General features: G+C 48.0%; 1 protein-coding gene across 1 annotated transcript in view; it reads left to right on the forward strand.

Moving 5' to 3' along the window:
- LOC146811315 (uncharacterized) overlaps window positions 1-24,846 on the forward strand; it is a 1,339,659-nt gene that overhangs the window by 459,595 nt on the left and 855,218 nt on the right. The window contains exon 9 of the mRNA XM_085615056.1: window positions 12,354-12,464. Within this exon, the coding sequence (XP_085471182.1) occupies window positions 12,354-12,464 (111 nt within the window). The remainder of the gene's footprint in view (window positions 1-12,353; window positions 12,465-24,846) is intronic.

Here is a 24,846-nt window from a genome sequence, read left to right on the forward strand (position 1 = left end):
AACACGATGGACGTTGTCCCGGCGCGCTACTTTCGCGAGGTGGAGAGTCTGCAGCGACGCCTGTTCTGGGAGGGTAGGCCGCGTATCGCCCTTGCGAAGCTGACGCTCCCGTGGTACGACGGGGGGGTCGCCCTCCCAGACATCAAACGGTATTACTGGGCCTCCCAGCTGGCTGCTATAAACCACGGCCTTTATGGGCCCGCTCTTAACCCGGCCTTTGAAATGGATAAACTATTACTGCCGGGTGGCGACTATAATCAGGCGCTTTCTTCTAGATCGCTTGAAGCACGTCTGACGGGCCCTACGCGGGTCGCGGTACGGGTGTGGCACGCGGCAAACTCGGCGATGGGGTGGAAGGATCGGTTGACCCAGGCGACGCCGCTGTATGCATCTGAGCGGCTGGGCTCTCTGTGGACCTCGAAGGGCTTTGAGAAGTGGGACATGATAGGCATCAGCAAGGTGGGCGATCTCTGGACGAGGGGGGGATTCAAAACGTTCGATGTGCTGCAGACTGAATTCCAGTTGCAGGACAGGGAGTACTTTCGATATATCCAGGTCCGTCACGCGCTGTGCTCCATATTCCCGGATGTTGCCTCCATCCCGGAGTACTCCCCTCTGGAAGATAGAGTGCTAGATGGGCATGTACCGGACGGCACGATTTCATTGATTTACAAAAAGCTCATCAACGATCGCTCGGGACTGCTGACTAGCCTTCGTGAGGTGTGGGTGGCCGATGGATTGGAGCTGGATGACGAGGATTGGGTGTCTGCGGTGGCCTCCCCGAAAGAGGTGGCCATACCGGCTCGCCTTCGCTTCGTCCAGCTCAAGATACTCCATAGGGTCTATGTTACGGGGCCGGGTCTGATGCGTATGGGATATGCCGTGGATGGGTTGTGTAAGCGTGGGTGTGGTTCTTTAGGGACCTTCCTCCATATTTTGTGGGAATGCCCGGAGGTGGCGCGATTCTGGCGTGGTGTGCATGCGGTGTTGCAGGCGGTCACGCATGTGACGCTGCTTCCCGAGGCGAGGAGATGTCTGCTAAATGTGTGGGAGCCGACTGACTACTCAGTGCCGCAGACGTGGTGGGTGACTCTGGGATATATGGTGGCCAAGCATGACATTGCGCAATTGTGGGGCTCCCAGAGGTTGCCAACGGTCTCGGCGTGGAAGGACAACATGGATTGGTGTATGTTTCGGGAAAAGGTAGTGTATGTTGCGAGAGGTAAGCCTGGGAAATGGGTGAAAGAGTGGGGCCCCTGGAACACCTACCGTGGCGGAATTTGTACCCCGCCGCTGACGCCTGATCTGGCACTGGCCCCGTCTCCTTAGTCTGCTTGTCGCCTTGGTTCTGGGCTTTGAGTCCACTTTGTCTCCGCCCCGGCCTATCCCCCCCCCCCGCTATTCCTGTGGATCGGTAGGGTCCTCCCCAGGGGAGCTCATACTGTTGCTTTGACTTTTGGCTGCCTTGTGGATTTGTTTGTCGTTTCTTATATAAAAATGGAACCGCCATGTGGGGGGTCCGGACGGTGTGGCCGCCAACGCTTCTTTCAACTCCTGTGACCTCTCTCACGCTGCAGCGACTGTTTACTGACTGTATTCTATGCTCTTACTGTTTGCTAGCGGCCGGCCCGAAGGTTGTAGGCCCATCTTTGTATATCTTTTGAATTCTGTAATAAAGGTTTCAAAAAAAAAAAAAAAACCAGTAAATAGCACTATACACAGCGGGCTCCGGGGGGAGACCGAACCATATACTAAGAAAGTGGTATAGCAACCACAACTTGACTAGACACAGTGCCTAGAGCACGTAGAATCGCTGGGACCCCAAGGAACCACCCAAGGTAGTGACACAGGGGACCCACGGGGGACACGTGCAGTGTGAGAACACAGCCACGAGCTCAGTACAACTCTATGGGAAAGTCGCGATTGAAATTTTAAAGTTTTAGGACACTTAGGAGAGGACTTCAAGCAAACCCTTTGGAACATAGAAGGTTCTAAGGCCAGCACCCTCGAGAGTACCGAGGTACCCGTGTTACCTATCCCAGGAGAGCTGGGTGCATAGGGGTCAAGTGGTGTCAGAGACGCTAGTTGATTTCAATGACGTGATGCGAAGAGGTGCTGCTGCCGGGAAGATGAGAAGTGTCCGGTGTGATCCAAACCTGGATCCAAGCTGAGGCGACCCTGAAAGCAGAAGGGACAGAGTCTGGGTCACTTCACAGTGACCAGGGGCACGATAGACGAATGCCTACCATTGTCGAGTGTTTCTGATGGATACTTATGCCTGTGGATTCCTCACCTTATGAATACCCCCTGCGCCAGCATTTGGCGGGAAATACTTTCCTAGCTCTCCCTCGTCGACGAGGACGTCACAATAGCACGGCTCCGCTCGCGACACCGTATGATGTCATCGGAGCCATAAGAGGACCTCGTCGGCGTGCTGACGTCAGTTCCCTTTTTTCCGTGCTTAACGGTTTTTCTTAGGGCTCTCCATTTTCTTTGAGGAAAACTTTGTATCTCTTGTTGGTTCCTGATGGCTACTTCCAGGAAGACCGGATTTAAACCCTGCAGAGAGTGTGGCGGGCATATGTCAATCACGGACCCACATGAAAATTGCCTATGGTGTTTATCTTCGGATCATGACGTCGAGGAGTGTCGAAGCTGCAAGAAGATGAATCCGAAGACCAATAAGGAGCGTGAGGCTAAGTTGTTCATAGCCAAAGCCAAAAAGGAGAAGAGAGGTCATTAGATGGCGAAGTGTTCGTCGTGTATAACACAGTGAAGACCGCTTCTAGAGTATGACAGAGTATATGTGAAGTGAAAAGTGCTAAAGTGGGCACATTACAAAAGGTGACGGACTGGCATCACACACCACCTGGTGTCATGCTTCATCATCTGCCAGTCCTCGCCCTCCAAAAACCACGTTTGGTGGAGGGCGGGCATACACCTAAAGATAGGGATGCACTTCTAAACTAAGTGCGGGCCCAGAGGGTAATGTGAGTTTAAAAAGCCATAATAGTGCACCTGTCAACTTTTTATTCTAATGTGGTGACTAGATGGAAATAAAAACGTAAGTGCGGTGAATAGGGACCTTAAATATCCCATCGCCGCTGTATTGGAGGTCGACATGTTTCTGCCAGTTGTCCAAAAAGGTACGAGGCATTCATCAGGACCAAATAGAAAAAGGGAGGGCTCCTAGTCTAATCAAAGACTATCCGCTGGGCGTGGTGACCTATGGTCACTCAACACTAAGAGGGTACATTAATCCTACTCTTTCAACCTACTTGCCCCATGGGAGTTGGAATGAGGAGAGCCCCTGTAGTCAAACTTTCGTCAAGGTGCGCTCTCCATGGAATCACCTGTAGATTATACGTCCATCCTCCCCGGCGATGAAGTCTTCGTCGTCCCATACATCGAAGGTCGAGGTTGCAGACAGCCTCGAAGGAAGGACCTCGTTTCACCATCTCCTTCTCCTCAGGTGAAGCCGTTTCCATCTCCGGCTCCGGTATTGCCGGCTTTGAAAGGCTCTTCGCAGCATGAAGACTCACCGACTCCAGCAATGTCTCCGGTACCTAGGAAGTCGACTCCAGGCCGTGTGTCTTTGCAGCCTCCAGCTCGACCTCAGAAGGTACGGATCCATATCCTGCTTTTCCTGCTCCTGGGTCAGACTCTTCGCATTTCCTTAATGCGATGTTTGGCATGTTTGCCAGGGCCTCTGCTCCATCCGGTGCGCTTTCAGGCCCCGTGGGTCCTTTGGCCTTTAACTTGGGTGTTCCTCAGGCGCCCTCTATGCCTTTCTTGCCGTCGATTTCGGCTTGGCATTTCTCGGTGCCGAGGTCCTCCAGTCCGGCTCCATGGACTCCTTCGGCTGTTGACTCGGCTCCACCTCGAGTTCGATTGGCGTCGAGGTTCGAAGCAGCCGATGCTCCTCCGTCGACGTCGTTGATGGCTTCACCGACGTCGCATGTTGTGCCGCCGACACCGATTCCTAAGCAGCGCTCTAGGAGAGAGGCACAGAGGAGCCTTGAAGAGGAGGAGTATGCACAGAATCAGGAGGAAGGGGAGATCGTGGATTCTATGGATGAGTTTGAGGGCCTCCGCGAGGCTAGTGGATTGGATACTTCTCCTGAGTATAATCTCCCATCTGCTAATGCTGGTGTTGTGCAAGACATTGCTCCTTATTATGTGGTCATAAGGAAGGTGACTGATTTGCTTGGTTTACAGCTTTCCTCAGCTGAGGTGAAATCTAACATTCTTACGGAAGTTCTTAATACTTCATTGGAATGCATAAGGTGGCAAGCACCGCGCGGGGCCAGTCACGTTGTGCATACCAATGCGCAACATGCCTTTTTAACATTGTGGCGGGTGCTGCTTACAGCTCAGCCCACCACAATGTTAAATATACAGGATGCGACCGCCAGGGCGGCGGTCGCATCCTAATAGGCACGGCAGGACCGCCGCACCTCTGGCGGTCGGTCCCGTTTACTGTTACGGTGGTGGGCGGACTTTGTCCGCCTGCCATCGTAATGGGCCCCTAAGTCTTGTCTGAGAGGTAGCCACACTTCCCTGTGACAGGATAGCCATTGTCTTGCCTTTCTCTGCTCGAGCTTGGCTCAGCTGCAGGAGGGCAGAATCATGTCTTTGGTCGGCAGCAACCATAGTTTGCTGTCCGGGTTTAGAAGACTGGTACCGGGAGCACCGAGGGCCTCCTGGAGGAGCTTTACAGTGTATGGAATCATACCTCCCACACCGTTTACAGTGTGAGGGTATGATTCCAACATGTTTGATACCAAACACAACAGGGTTTGTTATAGTCAGTTCAGAGATAGTCATCGTGTAATGAACCATGGCCACTCTATGTATCTTAATGGCTGATGCACTTACAACCCGGGAGAATGGACTCTGAAGGATGTAGGGGTGTCCTGCTCATTCAAGGGCACCCTCACACTTAGAACCGAAAGGCCTGCCTTAGGGGTGATGTATGGGTTTTAAGTGTAGTGACCTCAGATAAAAGGAAACTTACATAGGCTGCAATGGCAGGTCTGTAGTCACAATTTGAGTGGTCTCTCATGAGTGGCATAAAACATGCTTTAGCCCACGGGAGACCCCTGGTGTACCTATGTCCTGGGTACCTAGTACTATATACTAGGGACTTATCAGGGTACACCGGTGGCCAATCTCAAATGTACCTAAGTACTCACCATGTCCAATTTAGGGAAGAAGCACAGAGACTGGGGTCCTGATTAGCAGGATTCCAGTCAGACTAGTCAGTAAAACATAATGACACCAGCATAAATCAGGTGACCATGAAAGAAAATCCTACTTTTCTACCAGGAGCTACCAGGCACAAGTTATTCTTGTGGCTCTGGACTGGGCATGGAGAGTTTGGTATCCTGAGATTCTAGACATAAACATCGATCCTCCCATCAGGTTTCCCCTTCGGGATTCAGAAGGATTTTCTGTCGCAGCAGCAAGGGAGGGTCCTCCACCCAAACCTATCTGCTCTTCGCCTCCTTGCATGGAGATTAAGCGGCGACAGTTGACAGCTTTTGGCCTCCCTCCCGAAGTCTGTGAGGTTATTCTGGCAGCCATGCTTCCCTCCACTAAATATGTATACGCCTGCCGATGGAACACATTTTTAAATATTGTACAGACCTGTCTATTGACCCTCTATCTGCCTCTTTATCTGATATCCTTCTGTTCATACTTTCCTTGGCCCAGCAGAGCTCTGCTCTGGGCACCTTGAAGGACTGTCCTTCGGCCCTTTCCTCTTCTCTTCAGCTGCCTGATCAGCCTTGTCTTTTCAAATCACCTCTGGTGCAGAGATTCTTGAAGGGGTTAACCTACTTGTTTCCCCCTCCATCCTTTATTATGCCACAGTGGGCCCTTAATTTGGTTCTCACTTTTCTGATCTGTGCACCATTTGAGCCAATGCACAACTGCCCTCTACGGCTGCTCACCATTATAACAGCCTTCTTAGTGGCAATAACCTCTGCCAGGAGGATGAGTGAAGTAAAGGCACTGTCGTTACAGCCTCCTTACCTGACAGTCTTTCCGGATAAAGTTGTGCTCCGCAGAAGGTGGTAACACCTTTTCATATGGGGCAGTCAGTTACTCTACCCACCTTCTATGCACCTCTGCACCCTCCCAAGGAAGAGGAGCGTCTCCATTGTCTGGACCCAAAAAGAGCGTTATCGTTTTATCTCGATCAAACCAAAGAGTTCCGGGTGGATGACCAACTCTTTATAGAATACGTTGGTGCAAAGAAAGGGCGTGCTGTCTAAAAGAGGACTATCACGCTGGGTTATCCTCTGTATCAAAATCTGCTATGCCTTAGCGAAGAAAGATCATCCTAAAGGGCTCAGAGCCCATTTCACCAGGGTAAAAGCGGCCACCATGGCTCTCCAGCGTGGTGTCCCCATTTCTGATATCTACCAAGCAGCCACGTGGGCATCGCTGCACATGTTTGCCAGACACTACTGCCTGGATTCCCAGGTTCACAGAGAAAGCATGTTTGGTCCCTCTGCCTTGCTGGACTTCCTGGTCTAAACCTTTCCACAGTCCCTCCTCCAGGGATGGTATTGCTTTGGTATCTGTTAAAAGGTAAGGAATCTGTGGCTAGATATCTCTATCAGATGGACAAGTTACTTACTTTCGGTAATGCCTTATCTGGCATAGCCATGATCTAGCCGCAGATTCCTAACTGACCCACCCATCCTCCCTGCACTGCGGAATTGTTTTTAGGGTCAGGAAGGTTCCCCTCAAGGGCCCTAGCTGTTCTTGCTTAACACATCCTGGTCAGTCACTTGATGGCTCCACGCTTCTGGCGTGGAAAGTTGTAAAAAGCACTGACGTCAGAGTGCCGGTGTGGCAGTTATATTGATGACATGGATGTCACAACGGCGACGAACATGATGCTGATGACATCATGCAGAGATGACCGACACCACCTACCTGTGTGCAGGGGTACTGCTAAGAAAAATCTTCCATATCCAGCCTGACGCCTGGAAGTTCAAAGGTAAGGAATCTGCAGATATATCATGTCTCTACCAGATAAGGTGTTACCGAAGGTAAGCATCTTGTCCTTCATGCCTCCCACTTCCATTAATGAGTGGTCTGTAGATTGAAGGGTGCCCCCCTTTTTAAGGATGTTTCTGCTTCAGGTTGCAGGGTTTAATGTAGCTTAAGCATAATTAAGCAATAGGGTTTTATTTACTTTAAACCCTGTGGATGGTATTGACATTCCATTTTATTTTGTTTGTAACTTGTTATTTAAAAAGATTTTGATCGTTTTTGGGCACACTGTTTCCACAGCCAGTTTCTAGAGTGGCTCCGCGTTCTGGAGCTGAAAGTTTCACACAAGAAACTGACATTCGCGCACTGTAGGGGACATATATGGCTCCATTGACGTCATGTCTGGAGATGACGTCATCAGGGAGCCGTACAACGCTGTCCCCCGGTTGCTGCTGAAAACTTTCTGGATCCAAAGTGGCGCCTGGGGAGAATTTAAAAGTTACGAAATCTGCAGCTAGACTGTGCTTCTACCAGATATTATGTACCGAAGGTAAGTAACTTGTACATTACTGCTTGATTATGTCACCGTTGGACTCCCATCTCGATGACGGGAAATGATTCAAACGTGAATCTATGAAAGATACCAATACGGAATAACCGTAGTTACAGGTAAGTAACTTATTTTCTTCTGCATCACAATTTATTTGTATCACAATATTTGTTTGCCATTTTTCTGTCTCCCGGTATAAAAAAATCTATATTTTGTCCAAATACCCATGTGAATGACATCATTTTGCCTGCTCGAATTTGCATGGATGCCTGAAAGGTTGTGCACTATGTTGCCAGGAAGGGTGGATCAATGTATGATTTATTTTGAACTTTTCATGCTTCTTAGCCTTTGTCCAGCTGCGGCTCCTCCTTTAAGGCAGAGGAGCATTGCCCCACTGCTCTTTAGCATTTAGTGTGCATGTGGGTTTAACTGGCTGTCTCAGCCCGCCCAAACCAACGTGCGCACTTAGCCTTTCTTCAACCCTAGATGTGTTGTACATCCGGGTGAAGAGCCACATGATCCCAGTCCCTATCTGAGCACCAAACCAGGCCACTCAGACCAATCCTGGCGCTGCTCTCATGCTGGTAATAGAATTACCAGCATAAGAGCAGCATCTGGATTAGCCATGGGGTGTCTGGGAGCCTGTGTATTGTCTGCTGGGAGTTGACAGGTGCAGATGAGCAAAAGACCACCTAGGTTGAGGCCAGCAGGTAAGTAATATTTTCTTTTCCTTCTTCTTCTCCCCAGCCCTGCCCCCGCATCGCTCCCCTAGGTTGCCTTCACAGTAGCCATCACTGCCTCTATCTGTATTCGTTTTGGGTGCTGTGAGGGCCTTAACTGAGTACAGCCAACAGACTACTGCTAGAGGCTTCTCATTGCCAGTGTGGCGGGCGCATCCTAATTGGCCTGGCGGGACCGCCGCACCTCTGGCGGACGGTCCCGTGTTCCGTTACAGTGGCGGGCGTAATAGGCCCCTTAGTGAAAGAGCAAGTATGAGACAGATGAGCACAGTGAGGTGCTGCACTGCAACGCTGCATTTGTATGGCATGTTAGAGTATCTGCTTGATATGACGTCATTGTGAAGCCACCATCTTGATGCCAATACTGTCTAATAGACTCGCAGGCAAAATCAATGCTTGGCCATTAGCTAGCCTTCATGCGGGGAAAGGAAAGCGTGAAAGGGAAGAGATGTGGCCAAACAGCCTGAGCTGCCGGCTTTGAAACTGGGGAACCAGGTTTGAGTCCCGGCATCGGCTCAACGTCATGTGATTCTCCTCAAATCACTTAGGGCCAGATGCACTAACATTAGTAATAGCTATGTTTTGCCAATAGCTATTTGGTAATCGCTATTACTAATGTACTAAATGTATTTCTGGCCCTTAGTTCCTTATTAGCAATTCACATTGGGTTGTAAATAGACCTACAGCATGAATATTAATGAGGTAGGTCGCAAATTGTGACCCACTATGATTGGCTGCATCACAGGGATGGTGGCCTGCTATGGTCAGCTGACCACAATGTCTGATCTCTTTTAAATAAAGCAATATTTTTTTCTTAAATGCAGCTTACTGCCTGATCTTAAAAACGTTCACAAAGGTGAAGAGAGTTGATGCTGGTGAGTGCAGGTGATCTTCACAAAGGATCTAGCTGAGGTCTTTTAAGGTCCCAGTTAAAATTCTTTTAAAGAATCCACCCTAGATTCCTGCAGAAGCTCAATCAGATTCATGCAGGAGCTAACTGAGCTCATAAGGGTCCCAAACTGATCTGCAAGGAATCATCTGAGCTCACGCGGGGACCCAACCAAGCCATTGTGGGGATTTTACTGGCCTCGATTTGATACTTAACGGAGCTTCAGTAGAAACCAAATTGAACTCCTCCATTGATCCAAGTGAGCCCTTGCAGATATGCAAGGCGTGTACACTCTCTTCACAGATTACGACTTTGGCGGTTTGGGAGCTGGTCCGCCACGCCGCCACCCCGCTCCCACACCGCCAAAGCCGTGTGAGCACTGCCTGCCAAATTATGAGTTTTCTGTGTTTGGCGGGCATTTGTTCGGAGGTCCAACAGCGGTGCCTTTTAAATTGGGCACCGCAATGGGAGAACCGAAGGCAGTTACTGCACGGCATGAACTCCGCAGTCCCTGCCATGCAGGAACTGGGGTGCATGCACACAGGGGGGCACAACATGTGCCCTGCATTCATCCCCATGCACAGGGGCAACGGGGACCCCTTTCTTTCCTCACCGCCAGTAGTTTCCTGGATTAAGAAACTCCATGAGTCCACTGGCGGTGAGGAAAGTTGTATTATGCTTGGCTGTGCCGCAAGGCACCACTAAGCATATTGGTGCCCTCAGAGCGCGCACCTCCACCAGGGATCTCTGATTCCTGGCGAGTGCGGCGGTGCCATGGTGGTCTGACCGCCCCAGTTGTAATCCAGAGGCCATACTGCAGGTGCAGCAGTGGCCAGACAACCAACACTGCACTATGGTCAGTTTGGTGGTCCACAGACGGCCAAACTCATAATTTAGACCAGAGTCAGAGTCTTCATTTCTGGATGATTCCTTTTTTTTGCCATGGCCTATTCTTTTATGTGATTTAAACCCTCCTCGCTCTTTATATGGTACAAGATGAGCATAACCAAAATATCATCTGACAAAAATATTGTGATCTGAATATCGTTGACTAAAATATTGCCCCATTGTTAATAATAGAAAATGTGTTGTCAATGGGACGATATTTTTGTAAACGATATGTAGGAGACATATTTCTGTCAGAAGATATTTTTGCTAGTGATTTTCTAACCTACAACCATCTTTCTAATTCCCTTATTTTCAAATCTCTAACTCGGATTTTCCTATTTCCTTGTTGCGTCTTCTCTTCATCTTTAATGTTCTCTTCTTCCTTTTCTTTCTATTTCATCCATTCATAATTTCTACTTTATTATTGCCTTCATTTTTCGTTCTCTCACTAAGTTTTTTTTCGTCCCTCTTAGAGCTTTGCTTCTTTCTCCCTTCCTCCCTGTATGCATTCTTTTTCAGTGGTGGCTGGTGACATTTGAGAGTGGTGAGGCATAAAAGGTGCGGCGGATTGCACTGTAGCGAGTGAGTATAGCGAGCGAGCTTGAGCTACAATAAGAGCGGTTCTGGAGGGTTCTCCCCCATGAAAATTTTGGAAAGAGTGGGCAAATGGTGCATTTTCAAGAAAATTTGAGAAAGGAAGAAGGTTAATAAAGCAATTGTGGTTTCAATTTAGGTAAAAAGGGGTTCTTTGGATTAGTGTTGGCAAATCGATGGTAGGCATTGGCATTAGTGCTGGGTGCTATTACTCACCATGATGTAAAAAATTAGAGGATTTTTGTAATTTATAATGTGATCAATAGACCTTCACGCTTCACCTAATATATGCCCACAGCCCACCCATTTCCCCATTCTGGACGCCTGTGCCCAGGGCAATGGTAATGTGCAGAGGATTAATATGCCTGCTGCAAAGAACATGTACCAGGCAGATCACAAAAGTGCAAAGAATGTAGATAGTCCAATGGGTCAGTTAATGCTTTTGTCAGATAGATGCTTTTTGTACTTGCATTTTAAAAGTTACAAGCCTAACATAGCAGAGAGAGCCATTAACTGGGTCATCAAAGAGTTGCATACAAACATCAAGGTATGGGTTAGAGCATTATGCTTTTGTTTCCAGTCATTATCCTAATGTTGCTAAAAATGGTTCATTTTATTAGTAAAGTCAACACAACCACAGTGCTATGTTTAAAAGTTATAAGTTTGAGCTGTTCCAGACCAAACAATCAATATTAGACTATACTGCCCAGTGCCTACCACCAGTATGTATGACGTGATGCTTGCACCATATAGTCCTCTTTGTCTTATGTAATATTTCCTATGCACTGATTTACACATGTGTGAGATCCATTGTCTCGGTATAATGTGTGTGAGGCGAAGGGCTCTGAAACCCTACACAGCACCGGAAAACAAAAGTCACTGTACATATTAGCAACATGCATCTCGACAAGTAAGTCTCAGGTGGACTGGATTCACATTAAAATGTTTGCATGTTAAGGAATGGATGCAGCTGTTCATGTCCTGATAAATCAATGGCTAAAATTGTATTGCTTGCGTTTAGAAGCAGCTGCTTTCAGCAAACCAGTGTGTTTATTACTTCCAAATGCATGCAGTAAGATGTAAGCCATTTGTCAGGCCATAAAGACAGCACACGTAGCTGCAGATAATCTTTTTTCGTCAGGTTTTTTACTCGCTGTTACCCTTCTCCTTTTTCCCTGTGGCTGTAGCTCTTGCACTGCCTCTGGTTTGCACTCTTTTGTTTGCTACCTTATTCTTATTTTTCCACATTTATTATTTTTTTCTCCAGGCGTCATATTTCCTTTTTATTATCCAGTGTTCTTGAACAAGCTTTCAAGATGATTCCCCATGTAATTAGGATCTCCATATTTTGTTCAGATTTAGTTAGGATGCTTTTCTGTAAGCCATATGTTTCGTAGTTAAAAGGATCTTCAAGACTAATCTCATCTAGGTCCCAAAGACAATTGTTTCCTCATATTCACAAAAGCAGAATGAAAGTAGCTACCTATTTTGCACTTTAAACGTTTGTCACTCTTCGCTATGAGATAATCTCTGAATTTACTTTTCTCGAAAAGGAGTCTTCACTGGATTGTCTTTAGCATGCAGCATAAACCTGAAATGAAACAAACATTTGGCATTGTATTTATAGTGTCCTAACTGCCTGGAGTGTGCAGCACAGGTAATAATTATTAACATTCTATTCCAGACATTTGAACTTCATCTGAAGAAGGATGATGACGCTGGAAAGAAGGAGCAGGAAGATCCAACAAAGACAATGGATTCCGATGTTAAATCGGACCCGACAAGTGATAGAGAGGTGGGATTTTTGACATTCAAATCAGAATATAATGAAGGGGATGAGTTATTTGCACATCGCAAATAGAACCTTCTCTAGCCTACACATTGTACACGTGTTTTAAGTTCTTTATGTGTTTTCTTCTCATTTGCAAGTTGTTTTCTTTAAAGGAGGGATGTGTTTAGACAGGCAACTTTCCTGACATTTGGTGCACTCCTAGGCTATTTTATTGGAATCTCTGGTACAAATAGATGTTCTTCTTGTGGCTCATTAACAAAACATATCTGCGCAACATATATTTTCAGTGTTGAAAATTATTTAAATCAGGAAGGATGTAAAGGCATCAATTTCCATATAATGATTCGGTCTGGTATAGAGAACCTTTAAAGTTCTTGGCAGCCTCATGTTTCTAAAACAAAATAAGAAATACACAGATACGCACACACGCACACACACACACACACGCACGCACACACACACGCACATACTCTCCCCCCAAGTCTTTGGGGCGGAGCCATCTTGAGAGTCAGCAACAGGGAAGAGCAATTGTAGGCACTAAGGGGTTTCTTTACAAGACCCTTTCGCCTCTGGTGCATCACTTTTAATATGGGAAAAAGTGACGTAGTGGTGGCGCAAGGGGCTTGTAAATAAGCCTCTTTTAATGTGCATGTGGGTTTGACGGACTGTCTCAGCCAGACCAAACCGGCATGCACACTTAGCCTTTCTCCAACCCGAGCTGTGTTGTACAGCTGGGTGAAGACGAGACACAGGCTCCCAGTCCCTGTCTGAACGCCAAAGCAAGCCACTCAGACCAATCCTGGCGCTGCTCTCATGCTGGTAATAGTTTTATCAGGTATGAGAGACACGGGAACCCGAAGATAATACACTAGGGACCTTGGGCGTTAACTTATTACAAAAAACAGTGGACCCTAGTAGTTGGGGGATTAAGATACGGATAGACACAAACTAAATAGTATTTATGTCCTTTGTCCAGCCGGACAGGAATTTATTTGGCGATGCACAAAATCAGAAAGTAATGTCAAGGAGGCACAGCCCGTGACCTACAGTGAACAAGACAAAACAACAAATATAGGCAACAGCGAGCAAATCAGTCTGTATACTTATAATCAGTGAACAGACTTGATTATAATTTGAGTGACCATTGTACATAGCATTCACAAGCATACTCAGTACATATGATCCTATTGTGTCGACGACGTTTCGATGTCGAAAAACTAAATAAATGGCATCATCTTCAGGACAAATATATAAATCATGTTTGTCTTGGAATTATAAACAATTTGCCTTTCATGCAAGGCTGGTCCATAAAGCGGGGAAGGTAGTTCAGGTAGAGAAAGATTAAGACCATCAGTGGTGCGTCGATATCAGGATATCCCGCGTATTTATCAAGGAAACCGTCCAGATCACGGCTCAAGTGGTGCCGGTTGCAGAATCGCACAATAGATTCCTTGACTCCAGAGTCCACAATACAGACCATGACTATAGTGAAAGCACAATTAAATGTTAGGATTGATTACAGGTGATCTTCCAATCAGGAAGTGTCAGTTTCACTGCACCACTCAAACTCCTAAATTGATTACTTAAGGAGCAGGCTGAACTTTCACTGACTTGCCAACGTCCACTATGAGGGGACCTTTGCAGCACAAGAAACGTCCTAAACTAAATATTCTAAAATGGCCGCAAGGGGACAGGTAAAGGTAATATAGAAAGTTGTTAAGTAAATATATGTTATCAGGCATATAAAAATGCTAAATGCATTGGAAAGATTTACAGTGAAAGAATAACTTACCTAACCAAAGATAACACCCAGTAACTATGTAAAACTAGATCCTTCGCTATATAGACCTCTATGGGACTAAGGGCTATGGAGGTCAGGTAGAGGTTTCACCACTAAACATCAATAACTCTGTCTTGGGTGTGTCTAGTTGTAGACTCCCACAAATGGCTCTACCAAGGCAGGTAGCATGACGCCTACCACAGAGCCAAGAGTAAGAAGGAAGACACTAAGAAATAAAGCTTCTGCGCACAACAACCGCAGTAGAATTCGGCTCGTAGGTCTATCATTTTGGATTGTGCTGTGTTTGAACCGGTTGGGAGTGGGGTAAGACACACAAGCACCTGACCATGCAGATCTCTTATGATGTTGCATATTCTCTGGTTATCTAACAAACTGACAAAACTTGGAGAAATAACCATTGCTAGTACTCACTCAAGGTGGTGACAAACTCCGTGCTATACTGCGACTGGTTTGCCATCCCTTATTATTTGATATTATTCTCCGCCCCCATTTCATTGCCAATTGCTGCTGTCTGCTTTATCACATTTTATCCCCTCTCATAGTCACTTCACTGATTTCTTCCATTCTGTCCTCTCTGCCATGCCACTCGGTTTCTCTGTTTCACCCGCATTCTTTTGCCCATGCCCTTCAAGACCCTGCTTTCTCTTCCATGTCATGCCCTGTGCCATTATCACTCACCCCCTACCTTGGACTACCTCTCTGCCCTCTTTGAAGACTAAAATTAAAAAATGTTCCTCAGAAATACCTGCAGCTGAAACAATGCGAGGAACGATAGGAAATGGGGCCAAACATGGCTAGTCCAGCTTCAAAGGATTGAATTCATTCATAAGCAAGGGATTAAAATACCAGCATGCCAAGGTTAAGAGCCCGAGACAGGGCTATTAAGTTTCACAGACCAATGTGTGAGAAGTTAGTCCAGTTCAGTTTGTTTGCATTCTAGGACTTGTAGTCCTCATTTTAAAAATGAGACAAACAGGACAAAAAGTCCCACAATACACTGGAAAAAATAATACTGATAGATCTGCTGAAACAAGGATCAATGTGTCCTTATAGCTCTGCAGGCGCGGATGATGGTGAAGAACGCTCGTGCGTGAGTAACTCATCCAGTCTATTGCATTTTGGGACCTGTAGTCCTGTTCTGTTTCATTACAAAACCAGGACTACAAAACCCAGAATGCAAAGGAAAACAACGGGGAATGGATTAGATATTTGGGCATTCAACTTGGAAACTCGACAGGACGGGGTGGTGTGGCACATGCCATGGGGCTGCTTGCCAGCTATGAACTAGCAAGGCACTTCCCTCTTTCACTAAGTAACTAGAACCCCCCTCTCCGCCATGGGCTGCAGGCACCTGGCTTCCTTAGGAATCTCCCCCTCATTAAACTGTTTCTCTTCCAGGTTATTCTCATGAACAGTCATAAGCACTGACTATTCCCGCCCATGCGCGGGGACCCTGGAAAATATATAAAAATTATATATGAAAACATATATATATATATATATATATATATATATATATATATATATATATATATATATATATATATATATATATATATTCAGGCTCCAAGTCTCACCCTTGCTGCTGCACTCGGGGCGGGTGCTTTACACCGCTATTCGTGGGGGTGAGGTCACGTAGATAAATTCAGGCTACAGATGCGAAGCACTCACGGGACATTTTTAAAGTTGATTTAATGATGCAAATGCATTTCGGCGTCTCAGCCTTCCTCACTGCATATCAACTGACACTTAAACATGATGTGTGTTTAAATACAATAGAAATTGATTTCATTGGAGAATTACATATTCACAACAAGTGACGAAGGACTGGAACAGTTCAAGGTCCAAATGCCTTTTTCTTGGTTGCCATGTCTGTGTGTACTGAATTAGATGAAAACAGATCGTTTTAACTCAAAGGAGTCTCAGTCTTTCATAGACGATTTAAAAAAAAGCAGAATGCAGTTACACTCACATGGTGCATGATTTAGCCAGCCCTTTGAGATTGGTCCGGTTGTGATGCCTCCAAAAATACGTGCCATGATGTTGTTCAAGTCCCTCGCCAGCCAGAAAGGAGAAAGATTTGGCATCCTGCAGGTTTCCGTATGAATTACTTCAGTCCTTCAATTAAATAATTGTCAGCAGCGCTGGTAGGATGCTGTCATTCTCTCTTTCGGTGGTGCTAGCAGTAATTACATTCAGGCTCCAAGTCTCACCCTTGCTGCTGCACTCGGGGCGGGTGCTTTAAACCGCTATTCGTGGGGGTGAGGTCACGTAGATAAATTCAGGCTACAGATGCGAAGCACTCACGTGACATTTTTAAAGTTGATTTAATGATGCAAATGCATTTCGGCGTCTCAGCCTTCCTCAGTGCATATCAACTGACACTTAAACATGATGTGTGTTTAAATACAATAGAAATTGATTTCATTGGAGAATTACATATTCACAACAAGTGACGAAGGACTGGAACAGTTCAAGGTCCAAATGCCTTTTTCTTGGCTGCCATGTCTGTGTGTACTGAATTAGATGAAAACAGATCGTTTTAACTCAAAGGAGTCTCAGTCTTTCATAGGACCTAGAACTACATGACCTCACCCCCACGAATAGCGGTTTAAAGCACATTTTTGGAGGCATCACAACCGGACCAATCTCGAAGGGCTGGCTAAATCATGCACCATGTGAGTGTAACTGCATTCTGCTTTTTTTAAAATCGTCTATGAAAGACTGAGACTCCTTTGAGTTAAAACGATCTGTTTTCATCTAATTCAGTACACACAGACATGGCAGCCAAGAAAAAGGCATTTGGACCTTGAACTGTTCCAGTCCTTCGTCACTTGTTGTGAATATGTAATTCTCCAATGAAATCAATTTCTATTGTATTTAAACACACATCATGTTTAAGTGTCAGTTGATATGCACTGAGGAAGGCTGAGACGCCGAAATGCATTTGCATCATTAAATCACCTTTAAAAATGTCCCGTGAGTGCTTCGCATCTGTAGCCTGAATATATATATATATATATATATTGTTTTTTTTTTAAAACACAAACAATGCAGCCTTACATAAACCAACAGGCTAAACAATGCTGTGAAATGCAGTCTTTGCACATATACAAACAAACCAGGAAGACCAAAAAGGCACTTGAACTGCTGTTAATGAACAGCAGAAAAGTAGTCCTGCAAGGAGAAAAAGAAGGCATTGTTAGCCCATAGGCTGCATTGTAACTGAAACAGCACAGAAAATGAAAGCAAATGCAGGGCATCCAAAATCTAGCACCGTGCCTTAAAGACAGCCATGACCCCAAGCTTCCCATCATGCCTCAGGGGTGACAGTTAGGTCAGTTGTTCTTTCCAGCTCTTTCAGTCAGGACCCTGGTTATTCAGCTCCTCAGAAATTGTATTCCTTTTTCATCTAAAACTTTATACTTTGATATTTTACACCTGTTGGAGTATTTCTTTACCATTTTTTCTTCAAGAGTTTGGCGTTTTTCACCTGAAATGCCTTCCCTTTTTGATCCTTGCCCTTCCTGAGGCAAGAAGTCGGCCAAAACAGACTCCCACCCTGTCTGTATACTTTGCCTTGCGGATTCTCATGCTTCTGAGACTTGTCAACACTGTCAGTCTTTGTCAAGGTGGACTCTCAAAGAAAGGGAAAGGATTTGCCTTTATGGACTCTCTGAAAAGGCTAAATCCTCCACCTCTAGAAGTCGGTCTCCTGTGAGGCAGAAGAAGAAAAGACCTAGATCAACTTCCAGAAGCAAGGCAACAGCCTGCTTTTCATCGGCATCGGGTTCTGTGCCGAGAATGCCTTCACCGGCGAAGAAAACGTCAACAACAATTCCATCGACGGCAGACTCACCATTGAGAGAAAATCGGTCGTGGACGAAGTCTTCCAGACATAGAGGTAAGTCATCAGCAACTAATCCACTGTCAACTGGGGGGGCGGTCGGCGTCGAGGAGTCATTCGACGTTGAGGCACAGTCCTCCGTTGCCGTCAACCAGGTGGTGGTCAATGTCGAGGTTTAGAACATCAGCGACGTCGAGGGATTCAGCGTCGAAACAGATCCCTCCGTCGCAGCCATCAAGACGCTCGACGTCGAGGTCAAGATCATCAGCGATGAGAAAAGACTCGACGTCGAGGAGGACTCCTCCGTTGCAGCTCACGAGACGGCACTCAACGTCGAGGCCTAGATCAACTGCGTCGAGATGGTTTTCTCCAACATCTTCCCCACGTTCAATATCGAGACATGGTACTTCGTTGGGTACTCCTCTTCCAACGTCAAAGCACAAGTCTCTGACGACGGAACGTCGGTCGACGTTGAAAGACACACAACCGACGCCAAGGCAGAAATCGCCTTCATTGGACTCGCATGTCTTAGTGGCGCATAGTCGATCAATGTCGAGACATTCATTGTCGACGTCCTCACACCATTCGACCTCAAGGAGACGCCATTCCTCTTCAAAAGACCGTTCGGAACCCTCAGTTTCGGCTGCAGGATCCCCACAAGTCATCTCGACATCGAGAAGCTCATCTTCTCTGTTCCCACAGCGGAGTGTACGGAAATTTACCCTGCAGATAACGGCTTAACCTACCCAACGAGAGGAAGAACACAGATCTCCCTCAGTAAACCTATCGCCTAGGTGGCTTCTCCCGGTGAAAGAACCTTTGCAGGTTCAGCAGCCCATGGACTATTCAAGCCCTCTACATAGATCCCCTCTGGCTCGGCTGGTGCAGGCAGTTGACCGATCACCTACCACACCATCTAGGGGATGCCAGAGAGTTAAATCTCCTCCAAGAAAGTCCTCTTCTCATGGGCGCCATTGGAGACTAAGATCACCTTCCTGGTCTTGTTCCTCAACACATTCCTCCAAGAGGGATTATTTGATCAGTGCAGCTGCGGATGGGGCATCTTTAGCGGCTCATTCATATTTGCATGGAGTATGCGCAAGAAGATCCTCCTGGCTGCGGCTGACAGCATTAAAACCAGAGGCTCAACAACGCATCCTGAATCTTCCTATTTCCCCGAAATTCTTTGTCCGGCTCTCGCACTGCGAGAAAGCAGTGGGGCAACGCCCCATGTCCCGATGGAGGAGCCGCCGCTGTTATGTTCTTAGGGGTCGATTCCGATCCGAGTCGGACAGCTCTCTGAGAGCTGTCCGTAGCCTTACCTTGCGACCGACACGTACCCGTAGCCGGTCCGTCCTGTTCATGAAGTACGATGCGCATAACTGCCAGAAACCCGACCGACACGTAGGCTGTGATTCAAGCTCCATTCTCCGTCCGAGCCGTAACTCCTAATGCCGAACCGAGTCGCCCGGAAGCAGTATCCATAGCAGTTTCTGCCCTGACAAGTACGATGCGTACTTCCTACGTGCCGGACGGGTCGCCACGTACGGCACGTCACAGCATCCGGAAAAGAAGCATATCAGCTACGATTCGCGCCACAACTCAATCAACGGCTACGAGACGGACCAGCTTGCAACAGGTACGAGACGGAGCAACAAGCAGCATGTACGAGACAAACACATCATGAATCCCATCGCGCAGGTCATACCAGTACTCTACATCTATGACCGGATCAGGAACAGACGCGGATGGCGTAGACAGTAAGTCAGACACATACCACACAAACAAATGACCCATACCCGCAAAATGGCACACACACACACGGGGGATCCATATCCTGGCCACGAACAACAGGCCACCATAGGGGTTGTATGGCCAGCACCACTACCACCCCCACTCATAGGGGACCTGTTGCCCATCACCCCTGCTCCCCCACTCATAGGGGACCTGCTGCCCATCACCCCTGCCACCCCCACCCATTGGGGACCAGTTGCCCATCACCCCTGCCACCCCCACTCATAGGGCTTATGATGCACATCACCCCTGCCACCCCCACTCATAGGGCTTATGTTGCCCAGCACTACTGCCACCCCCACTCACAGGGGTCCTGTTGCCCATCACCCCTGCCACCCCCACCCATAGGGGACCTGTTGCCCATCACCCCTGGCACCCCCACTCATAGGGGACCTGTTGCCCATCACCCCTGCCACCCCCACTCGTAGGGCTTATGTTGCCCATCACCCCTGCCACCACCACCCATAGGGGACCTGTTGCCTATCACCCCTCACATCTCGAAAATAGACACACTAATCAAAGCAACCTGTGTAGACTGTAGGTGTCAGGTCACAAACTCCCATTCAATGCCAGCAATGGCACCTAACAACCAGGATGAATGTGTAGAGTGATGTGATATGACTCACAGGGACAGCAGGGAAAATCACAGAAACAGCATCAAGACAATGGCCCACAACAGCAATACCAATGCACTGATGCAGATGCACAAACACAAACAGGCAACCTCACATTGCACATCTGACACAACATGTGTGTGTGTGTGTGTCTCAGTATCCCCAGGCAACTACACAACACATGAGAGGGGGTGGCCAACAGTGACACAGATGTGGACACAGTGCCATACAAAAGTTAACCATCATTGGGACCCCCTTAGTGGGCAATCAGGCATTGTGAGATGAGAGGGAGCACAAAAGACACATGTGACACAAGCTAGAATGAACACAAACTAACACAGCAAGAGACTGACAAACAACAGCACTACCCCCAGGGACCAGACATTGGGTTGACACAAGCATGCATGACACCTCCACTGTCATGACAAAGGTAGATGTTTTACAAACTGTGAAAACCAGACATGTGTCCTGTGCCACAAACGTACATCACATCTACACAAACACAAATCACTCAGCATGACCCGTCATCCATGGACAAACGGGAGCTAGGGGCCCATCCATGCAAACATTTACATCAGTCCACCCTTAACACCACACAACCTGAACTGCAACAATGTGCATCTGTGAAGCCCACATGGACAGGTGACATTGCACATACACCCATGACAAACACAGGAATGTTGGGAGGAACTAAGGTACACAGACTCATCACACAAGGACAGTTTACAACCCTGGTGAATGACAGACATACTGCACAGAATGCGGTACCTGGCCATGATGTCAAAGCTCACGTAACCTTCAGAATACCTCCCACAGTCCCAGAACAATGCAGAAGCCAAGGAGAATCACAAGGCACACATGCTGACACCTGCAGACATTGCAGCCCTGAACCAGACAAGTGGGAGCAGTCACACACACATAAACATGTCTCAATCACTGAAAGGTATCACCTAGGGACAACTACATGATATTGCGAACTAACAAGTGCCTTGGGGACCCCTGAATGTGTCCCATCTGCGTCTGACAACATCACCACAACTCAGAACTGAAAAATCCCAATGATGAAACACCAATTAACAGTAGTGTGTCATGCACCCACACATCTGGTAGCCCATGGCAAAGTTGTGGGATGAACACAGTACCACTCAGCAAGCATAAACAACAGGAACATATCAAGGGAACACTGCCTGTGTATGGAAAGGGATGTGGACACACACACACATGCTCATACAACACACAGCATGGGCCCAGGCTATGTCACGGACCAACACACTTACTTGAGGGGAGCCAACTCCTGTGGAAGCCCAGCTGTGCCAAACATAGTCACAGCACGTCTCACTCATGTCAGCAGAACACTTGGTCAGTCAGCCATCAGTTACCACACAATGAAGGCTCTGGTCACAACAGCCTGGGTACGTGAGTCTCCCCTAAGTCATCTGCACATACTCAACACATATGTACAGCAAGTTGCACAGAGGACCCAGTTACTCCTATACCAATGATGCCCACACCTGTAGGTCCAGTGGTGATGCGCCCAAAGTCAGGGAAATAGACAAATTGGACAATGGGAAGCACATCATATGTGCATGGGTGCAAGCCACAGATGTGACCATGCAAATGAAATGTTCACAGAGATGTCCACAAATTGTTGATCATGACACACCCAGTTAGCTGCAAAGGATGACATGGATACCGACCAGAATAGGATACATATCTCTTGGACCACATGGAGTACCTCACATCAACACCTCAGTATTCAACATTGGAAACCAAGCATTACAGGTGCAAGGGCATGCTAAACATCATCAACCTAATGTACAGCTAAATCAAGTTCACAAGGATAAAGAAAAAAGCTTTATTCAGCATATGAAAATTTAAACATCCGTTCAAACAAAAGGCCAATGGCCAGTCCATTATCAAATGACAAGGAGTGAACTTGAGTGACAACTGTCACACGTTGCTTGCCTGCACTGGTAAGGACAGGGGACATCCCCTCGGAGAGGTTTTCTTGGGGGCATGCCAGGCACCGCAGGGACAGGATCAGGGCGCAGCAGAAGGAGGCAGTGAAGGGGTGGAGGATGCAGGAGAGTCACTTGCAACTGCAGTGGAGCTGACTGAAGTGGTGGGTGCAGTCACAACTGTGGGGCACAAGTCAGATGAGGTGGGTGCCGGCACAACTTCAGTGGGCAGGTCAGATGGAGTGGATTGGGTCCCCACTGCAGTACCTAAATCCATGTGAGCGGAATGGGGTACAGGTGAGGTCGGCAGGACAGGGGGGGAGGACACGGTCCCCACATCAGGGGCACTAACCGTCTGACCGGGTGTGCAGGAGCAAGTGGTAGGGGGAGAGGGCCTCAGCATTTTGGGGATGGTGTATCTGTGGGTGGGGGAACCCGGGGCAGGGTGTGGCGGGGGAACCTCTGGAGTGGTGGCCTGGGGGATGGAGGACGGAGACTTCGCCTTGGAGCTGCGTGGCGGCGGTGGGGTCTTGCTCTTCCGGCTCCATGGGGACTTGCGGGTGGGGGCCTCAGTCTGACTGCGCCTAGGGGAGGGTGTCCGGGTGTGAGGGGCACTCCCCTCTGTGTGTGGGGACTTCCTCTTCCCCTTGTAATCTGGATCTGCTGGGTCGGTGGGGAAGAGGCCAAGGTCACAGAAGAAGAGCTTCTGTGGAGATGGGGTTGCAGGTAAGGGAAGGGAAGGGGGCTGGGAGGGAGAGGTTTCGGAGGATTGCGCGTGGTTGTGGATGACTGTGTGTGTGTCTGCAAACCATCCCCTGGGAGTGTGGTATCAGTCCCCTGCGTTTGCTTGTGTGCACGTCTAGCCCTTGGTTTGGGTGTTAGTGTGCTGCCCGTGTTTGTGGCTTTGTGAGAATGTGCAGGTGTGTGTGTGCTTGGGACAGGTAGGCTGCTAGGAATCGTGGGTGGTGCAGGGGTAGGAGGGGTGCGGGACTGTTGGAGGAGGGACACTGCTGCCGTCAGGGAGGAGGCCACAGACTGATTGGTCCTCTGTATGGCAGACATGCCCGATGAAATGCCCTCCATGAACGACACCAGTTGCGTCAACAGACTGGTCTGTGCATGGAGGACACTCAGCATCGATGTATGCCCTACATGGATCTGTGTAAGTAAGTCCACAGACTCCTCACTCAGGGCAGCAGGGGACACAGGGGCAGGGGGTGTGGTGCCTGGCACAAAGGAGACATGCTCCCAAACACGGGAGCCTCCACGGACCTCTGGGATGGGAGCCGATGGGAGGGTGGTGATGGTGGTGGTGGGGCGGTGGCAGGGACAGCCTTAATAGCTGGGGTTTGGTGGCTGCTGACACCCGCCTCCACAAGGGAGTCATCCTCAGAGCTGCTGTGGCCCTCAGCTGGGGTGGATGGTGCCGACGACTCCTCGGTGTGGCTCCACTCGCCCTCCGTGCCACTTGGTCCTCCCGACTCCTCTCCTTCTGTCCCTGTAAGGCTCTGTGGCTCCTCCTGGTTCATGGAGCTGTCCCCTCCTGAGGCCGTGGATGTATCTGGATAGGAATAGGAAGAAAGAGAACAACATCAGTCACCTGAACTGACTGCACACACCACAGTGAGTACATCACATCACAGGGCAAGCCCTGGCATCATCAGCTGAACACTACTCAAAGTGTCAACACTGTTTAGAATAAGCCAATTGTCATTCTCAACATCAACCATGGCACACATATCCCTCCTTGACTTGCACCCATATGTCTGTTGCATGTTGGATGCTAATACCCCAATGTCCCGACATGCACCACCCACACATTAGTTGGACATGCCACTGATTCAGTACAGGTGTCCGGATGAAGGGATGGGCAGAGACTCATTTCACATGCTTGTGATGCATGCCAGCAAAACACACTATGATGTTCTCATGTCCTGATAGTTAATGCCACAATGGGGTGCATGGTGCTCACTTGAACACAATGCAGGATCACTCATAGCAAGTTAAATGCCATGGCACTGGCATGCCTGGAAAGTCAGTCAACACTGTCTGCTGTCACAGGGGCAGGGCATCCAGACAACAACAGTATGCACTGTGTCACAATCATAGCTCAGGGGTAAAGCTCACTCTGCAGATGACAAGTGCACTGGCCCAACCCCTGCAAACAACATATCCAGGACCCAGAAGACCCCACATCATGCAAATCAGACATATGAGTCTCTGCAAACACAACTCCCTGTACATTATCACATCACAGTCTGCCATGCATGTAACCCAGCTGAAGTACACAGTTGCATACACCATTGTGCGCTGTCAGATGATCACACACCTATATGTCACATAGGTCTTGTCTCTCACAGTCACATCTCAG

This window comes from Triturus cristatus, chromosome 7 (assembly GCF_964204655.1).
Source record: "Triturus cristatus chromosome 7, aTriCri1.1, whole genome shotgun sequence".
NCBI lineage: Eukaryota > Metazoa > Chordata > Amphibia > Caudata > Salamandridae > Triturus > Triturus cristatus.